This window comes from Corylus avellana, chromosome 10, assembly GCF_965113065.1.
Source record: "Corylus avellana chromosome 10, dhCorAvel1.hap1.2, whole genome shotgun sequence".
In the NCBI taxonomy this organism is placed as follows: domain Eukaryota; kingdom Viridiplantae; phylum Streptophyta; class Magnoliopsida; order Fagales; family Betulaceae; genus Corylus; species Corylus avellana.
The window spans coordinates 10,172,298-10,180,161 of record NC_142499.1 but is presented as its reverse complement, the minus strand read 5'-3'; the positions used below and the strand labels follow the sequence as shown (position 1 = coordinate 10,180,161).

At 37.2% G+C, this 7,864-nt stretch overlaps 1 protein-coding gene across 1 annotated transcript; it reads left to right on the top strand.

The window, feature by feature from the left end:
- The first annotated feature begins 5,435 nt into the window (after positions 1–5,435).
- LOC132191942 (cytochrome P450 81Q32-like) lies at positions 5,436–7,541 on the top strand. The gene is made up of 2 exons (XM_059607079.2): positions 5,436–6,435; positions 6,913–7,541. Exons 1-2 carry the CDS (start codon positions 5,545–5,547, stop codon positions 7,522–7,524), a joined length of 1,503 nt encoding a protein of 500 aa, XP_059463062.2. The 5' UTR covers positions 5,436–5,544; the 3' UTR covers positions 7,525–7,541.
- The last annotated feature ends 323 nt before the right edge of the window (positions 7,542–7,864 follow it).

Here is a 7,864-nt window from a genome sequence, read left to right as displayed (position 1 = left end):
AATGGTGAATATTCAAAATATGAATTGATATATACTTGCATCGATGATCAGTTGTAAAATTCCGATGGTAGATGTTGACTTAGACCAAGGTTTGTTCTTTTGATTGATTTCGATATTTTAATTTGAATTGTTCATTAGTTGTTCTTCTTAAAATTGTTTCGTTATACTCAAACCCCCCCATCCTTATTCACGTAGCATAAAATTAGGCTAAATACTCTCCGTGGGAACGGCCCTTACTCGCACTGCTACATGTATTTTTAGAAGTATAAGTTTTATTTTTGGTTGCCTACGACAGCACACCAGGTGTCTACTAAGTTATTCTTTAAGAACGCATAAATCTATGGAAATTGACAAATACATGAGGCCTAGGGCATGGGTGTTTACTCCCGGTTCCCCATGTTGATTAACCCAAGAACTCGTGGTGAGGTTCTTTTGTTACTCTATTAAACTCAGGACTCAATCATTCAAATTGATTTAATTAACTAATTCATACCACATGATATGTTGTTTAGGCACACACGTATAAGGAATTCAATAAAACAGGAATTAATTAAGTTAAGCATCACAAAATGATTATCACAAAGGCGCTAATATTGAAATATTAAATAAACATAGTTAGGGCTTCAATCTAGCCCTACTAAAGAGTTTAGTTACACATGAGTTTGATGTTAAACATCTTCATAAAATAAAATAGAAAGGAAAAGAATAAACCCGAAAACTTGAACTTGAAAAGCCTTCAATTCTTGTCCTTGGAATTGTGTGTCTATTCTAAAGGTTTAAGGGTCTATTTATAGGAATTAGGAACACTCTAGAAACCCTAGAAATCGTAGCTTTTGCGTTCTAGTTCGCCTAGGGTTTTGAAGGGTTGAAAAAGAGCACTTTTCAAAATAGGGCACTGCTGCCTTGCTCTTCATGCACGAGTGCGCTCGATCGCAGCCTGCATATGCTCAACCGCAGGTTTGCGCTCGATTGTATGTCTTCTATGCTCGATCGCAGATGCGATCAATGCTGCTTCTTGTGTGCACGAGCGCAAGGCGCACTACTTGAGAAATTCAAGACGAGCTCAAGGCTGCGCTCGTCTTGAATTTCTCTAGTAGTGCACTCATGCGCAGATCTCTTGCGATCGATCGCACGATTAGAACCTTTAGCTTTTGTCAAATTTGCTCTTTAAGCCTCAGACTTTCAGAAAATGCTTTCTTTTCTTTCGAAAGCCTACAAAAACATAGAAAACACATAAAAGAACTAACATGGCACAAACTAACAAAACTATGGAATTAACAAATATAATTTAAGGACTAAAATATGAATATTTGGACACTTTTCAGAGCGCTCGCCCAGGGTTGTTCAGGGAATGGCCTTTTCGGCCAAACACCCAACAACCCCTATTTTCAAGCCTAGGGTTGTTTCAGTGAACGTAGAACGAATTGGAGGGGGGGATTTTTCACTGATTTGGAGAACCCGAACTTGTTGGAAGATTTAATCGACCCAGGTAAGTTTGAACGTACATAATGCTCGCAATTTATTTTCCCACATTTGCACATCTATTTTATGTATTAAAACATGTATCTTTGCAACTCTCACGAAAACATATTTTCTGCTGCACTTGAACTCTAGTATTTGTGAAAAACTTTGTACTTAACATGATAACGAAAGCGAGACTTGCAAAAACATACATGTAAAATACGAACAAGATTAATTGTATTGTATGCCATGGTACACCAGTACGCTCGAGATAACGGCCATAGGCTTACTATACATATTAACTTTATGGTCAAATGTGTGTGTTGATATATGGGCCTTAGATCCAATGGTTGTTTTGTGACCGGCACAGCCTTAATGGGCGCTCACAAAAGGACGGACATCATTAGTGGTGTGGGCCACCCGAGGTCGGAATCTGTCGTGCCACTTGTAGCGCCCCAGAATTTTCAAAGTTATTTAAATAGATTATTTTGATGTTGATGTTATTTTTAATATCAATTTTAGCCAATGATTTTTTTGGGAAATTTATGGTGTTATAGAGAATGATAATTAGAGAATGGTAATTGGTGAAATAGTAGGATAGTAAATGGTAAGAAGAATTGTATTGGTAGAAGGAGGGTAGAATTGTAGTTGGGTAAAAGTAGGTATAATAATGTTGGTAGATGAAATAGTAAAATGAGGGTAGAATTGTAGATGGATAAATGTTGGTATAATAGTATTTGTAGATGGAATAGTAAAATGAGGGTAGAATTATAGATGGATAAATGTAGGTATAATAGTATTGGTAGATGGAATAGTAAAATGGAAGGTAGAATAGTATTTGATTTTTTTCCTATAAATAGAGCTCTTCCCCTTCACAAATTTCACCACTCCTCTCCCTTCTCTTCCACATATTCTACCTTCTTCCATTTTCTACTCGGTCTTTCTTCTTTCTGAAAGTGTGTACACGAAACAGAGAGAGAAAGGGTGAGACAAAGCGTTGCAAGAAAGAAAGAACACGAGAGAAAACGAACTTGAGAAATTAGTTTCAAAAGATATACTAGTGGTGTTAGTCAGATTAGAGTAACTAGATTCCTTCAGACCACTTTTAGCTTCCGTCTAGAAGTAAGTAAATTCACTACCCCTTCTAAAATTACTTCATGTCATGCTATTTATACATTCTTGTATCAAACTGTAAATGACTATTTTATTTACCTGTCATGGAGATATGTTGCATTCATGAAGGATTTCTAAAAGAATTATTTAGAAAGTTTCTATTTCTTTAAATGCTTTCTAAGTACAACAAGTTTATATTTGGAAAAGTTTCAATTTTCGAGAAAAGAAAGTTGAGAAATAATGATTATAAGAAAGAAGAATGATGATAAACTCTTCTACATGTTGCCCTAAGATGAATCAAAAGAAGTACAAAGAAAAGTACAAGAAATGAGTTAAATGTTTATGAAATGAGGGCACATATATGGAGGAGAGTATTTTTGGTCCCAAGATAAGTAAAGATGAGAGGAGTTCAGTACCGATACTCGGATGGAGGCGAAACCACCGAAGGAGGCTATGCAAGAAGGTGGTATTCCATCAACAGACCGTTGAGTGCACCAAGAGTTAATTGACGGTCGGGCATGGCTGAGGCCACAGTTCAGTCCCATGGTCACAAGGACCCGCAACCCTCGTACACAGGGGTAATAGTGTACATGGGCCCTAATATGAGAAAATGATAATATAATTTCAACGATGATATACTATGATAATTTACAACGATGATATACAATGATGATTTATGATGATGATTTATCACTAGATGTAATAGTATGTATATGCTATGGGAGATGCAACCATACATACATGTATTATTATGGCTGGATGTATATTTATTTGTGAAAACGATTTTTCAAAACTGAGAACAAGGAGTAAAACTATTTATGGTTGTGAATTTTACTTGTTGGGCCCCTTTGGGCTCATTTAGTTTTATTTCTTGTTTTCAGGTAGAAAGGATGCTGGAATAGGAGGCCGGAATGGGGGCGGAAATAATTATTAACTTTCACAGTCTTTTCATATCAGTTATTGTAATAATAATATGATTTTCTGCAATTAATGTTTAATGTTTTCTAATTTCGCTTGTAATAAAATCTCTTGAAGAATGTTTTATATATTGATCGTATCATTTTAAATCAAGTACTCTGATAGACCTTATAGATCTTTGCAAAACTTTTGTTGTAAAAGAAGAAAAGTGGCAAACTCAGCCTTAAAGGGCTGGGGATGTTACACCACTAGTGTTATGTACAGTAGCGTACAATATCTGGGGCATCAGTGTTGCATTAATGGTCTCTCGGGACAGCGTCAACCATGTTGAGAAAGAATAAAATATCAGGTAAACCATACTATTGAACTATCACTGTTACTCATGATTATAAGCATGTATTATATCTATATCATCTATAAATAACTGTCATGAATAAACTATTGCATTCTTTATCAAAAGGAGTTCACCACTAAAATGGCATGGGCATTGTATGCATTAATCTTCATTAAGTCTTTAGATTTACTCCCTTACTTTTATGTTTCCCCCCCACTATAAATAATTGTGCGGTATAGCTAGCCTAGAGGAGGATGCCTATGGACCCAACTTGGGTGATTGCTCCGGACTTGATCCGGGTAGCTTTGAAGACATGGACCCTGTTTGACTGATATCTATGTGGGATGATAAAGGGACCACGCGGAAGGCAATGATCGAGATTATGATCTCTTTGGCATTGCTTAAACTTAGGATTTGATCTTATATTATTTTAAGACAATGATTTGGTTCTGTAACTTATTTTGTGATGATCGGTCTTTGACCAGTACATTTGATGACCTATTTATATTATGATGCTTATCGTTACTCTGGTGATTGTATGTGTGGAATATAGTTGTTACTTTTTGTCTCTATAGTTTAAAAGTCTTCTGCTGAATTCTCTCGAATAGAAGAGGTTATGATCCTTGAGTCTAGTCCCGTGAGAAATAGGGCTGAGAGACAAACCATGAGGTCAATTACCAGTTAATTAATTTTCCCATCAGCGTCGTTACAGGGGGTAGATCAGCCACCTGAGATTCTTAGAGGTGGTCCGGCCACCACCTCTAAATATATATATTTTTTATTTTTTATTTTTTAATTTTCTAGATTTTTTAAATTTTTATTTAATGTTTTTTATTAGTTTGGTTGAAATTTTTTGAATAAAGTTCAAATTTATTTAGTTAAGTTGAGTATTAATGGTGTCAAATCAACCTAAAAAAAAAAAAAAAAAAGGTTGAGAAGAGATGGAAAGAATTGCCTGCGCAAAGAATTTTTACTCAAATCGCTGACCATTCATGCAAATAATTATTATTTTGAATCTATCCCCATCGTTTTCCTTGACTAAACATAGACATATATGTGATCACAAACTGGTCTCGTATTCAATGAGGAAAGAGCATACGCACTCACTGACGTGAGCCGTCAATTGTCTCACGTGATAATTCCGCATCAAGTCATCTTTCTCTTTTGAATAAACGCTTTAATTTTTTTTTATTTTCTGTATGTTCTTTATACAGAAATTTCTGTATAACCATTTTATTTTACATCTATAATTATCAGCATACAAACTTGTATTTTCAAATTTGCTTTTCACTAAGTTAATATATATGTATTGTTGTGCTAAAAAATTAGGACTAATCCCATTTAGAATTACATTTAACCTTTTATTAATACTTTAGCTCTTAAGAAATCCTAGTTCTCTCAAGTTGTAAAGTAACATTTCTCATAAATTATGTCTAGTATTTATTTACGAAAACTGGTATATATATAGAAAAGCCACGTGCGCATTGCACCAAAAAAGAAACAGAAGATTCTTATAGGCGAGGAATCAAATTCTATGCACGCCGGCGTGCTATTTATCTTCACCCGAAAACTGGTAATACAAGTCTACGTGACAATCCTCAATATGATATAAGCTGTTACGTCAAAGGATGGATTTCTCTCCATATATATAGAGCTGTGTGGCAAGGCCCCTTATCCCACATATACACCACATCTTCTTCACAGACATTTTCACAAACATGGAAACCATGTTGTTATACTCATCCCTCTCTCTTCTCGTCCTCGCTGTTGCTTTCAAGCTCATCATCCATCTTCAAACAACAACACCCAAACACCTCCCTCCCAGCCCACCTTCTCTCCCAATTCTGGGTCATCTTCATCTCGTCAAAAAGCCCCTCCACCGGACTTTCCACAGCCTCTCGCAAAAATACGGCCAGATTTTCTCCCTCCGATTTGGTTCCCGACTGGTGGTTATCATATCGTCCCCATCCGCAGTCGAGGAATGCTTCACCAAGAACGACATCGTCTTAGCCAACCGTCCTCCCACCCTCATCGGCAAGATTCTCGGCTACAACCTGACCACCGTGATAGCAGCCCCCTACGGCGATCACTGGCGCAACCTTCGCCGCATCTGCGCCCTCGAGATCTTCTCAACCACCCGCCTCAACATGTTCCTGGGCATCCGAAGGGACGAGATCAAACGCTTGCTGCGCAAACTCGGACGCAACTCGTCCCAAGATTTCACCAAGGTGGAGCTGAAATCAATGTTCTTGGAGTTCACCTTTAACATCATAATGAGAATGGTGGCTGGGAAGCGGTACTACGGATACGGGGAGGACGTGAATGACGAGGAAAAGGCAAGGCAGTTTAGGGAGATAATGAGAGAGGCTTTCGCAAATGGAGGGGCGTCGAATCTTCAAGAATTCGTGCCCATGATGCGGTGGATTGATCACGGTGGTTTAGAGAAGAGGCTGATGAGGCTTGCTAAGAGGATGGATGCCTTCTTGCAAGGCCTTATTGATGAGAAGAAGGGTAACGAAGAGGGAAACACTATGATCCACCATCTACTTTATTTGCAGAAATCACAGCCGGAATACTATACGGACCAGATTATCAAAGGCCTTATCATGGTAAGTCTTCCAAGATAAATGGTGTCAATTATTACCATTTTTTTTTATATATTAATGTGACAGCTTATTGTTAATAGTTTTGCTTACTTTATTAATTCTTTTAATTATTATAAATGATAAAAAAACAATTTATAAATGAATTTCTAATAAAAGTTGTAATATATTAAATAGTTTCATTTTTTAGATTTTATTATTATTATTATTATTATGGTATAACAAGTCGACAAAATAGATATACGGACTATGCGAAAATAGATATGGCCCGTCATCCAATCGCTAGTGGGAAACGTGGCCTGATGCATACAACTTGCATGTGTGCATGTCTAGCTAGCTAGTACAGAGTGTCGGCAGTGACACTGAATGAGTTCAACGTCTTATGAAGTGTTTTCATAAAATCTTGCTCAATTCTACGTGCTCCCAATAATCAGTTCATTTTTTACTTTCAAACTCTTGTACTAATTAATTGATATGGAGCAGGTCTTGCTTCTTGCTGGGACAGACACATCAGCTGTGACATTAGAGTGGGCCATGTCCAATTTGCTTAACCATCCTGACGTATTGAAGAAGGCTAGAGCTGAGTTGGACAGTCAAGTTGGGAAGGAGAATTTGTTAGATGAACCAGATGTGTCTAAACTACATTACCTTCAAAGCATAATCTCCGAGACCCTTCGATTGTACCCGGCGGTTCCACTGCTAGTACCCCACATGTCCTCCGATGATTGCACTGTGGGAGGATATGATGTTCCACGTAATACGATGTTATTGGTGAATGCATGGGCCATACATAGAGACCCCAAGGTGTGGGATGATGCAACCAGTTTCAAGCCTGAGAGATTTGAGCGCGGCGAGGCTGATTCGCACAAGTTGTTGCCATTTGGGTTGGGGAGGAGGGCATGTCCTGGGGCAGGACTCGCCCAACGGACAATGGGGTTGGCTTTGGGGTCATTGATTCAATGTTTTGAGTGGGAGAGGGTTGGCGAGAAAGAAGTAGACATGACTGAAGGCAATGGAGCCAGCATGCCCAAAGCTGTGGCATTGGAGGCCATGTGTAAGACACGTCCCATTATGAATAACCTCTTTTCTGAGTAGATTTTGTTTGAATTAACATTGTCCTAGAGTGTTTTTTTTTTTTAATTTTTTTTTATAATAGAAAAAAAAGGAAAAAAGAATGTCTTAGATTTTTTTTTTTATAGAATAAAGAAAGAAAGAAAGAAAAAAAGTCCTAGAGTTTTGAGTGGATAGCGTTGAAAAATATTTTAGGTATGTGTTCATTACTTAGTAAGCTTCATATTAATTAATAAAGACACTGCCATATGTACATTGAATTGTTGTATTCATTTACATTTGGATCTCTTTGCTTGTACTGGTTAATAAGTTGTACTGGATACAATTGGAAGCTTTGTTTACGAAATTAAAAGAGAGTATTTGG

Coding starts and splice junctions, on each gene's coding strand:
- LOC132191942 (XM_059607079.2), top strand. CDS start 5,545: ATGGAAACCATGTTGTTATACTCATCCCTCTCTCTTCTCGTCCTCGCT. Junction 6,436..6,912: donor TTATCAAAGGCCTTATCATG/GTAAGTCTTCCA, acceptor GATATGGAGCAG/GTCTTGCTTCTTGCTGGGAC.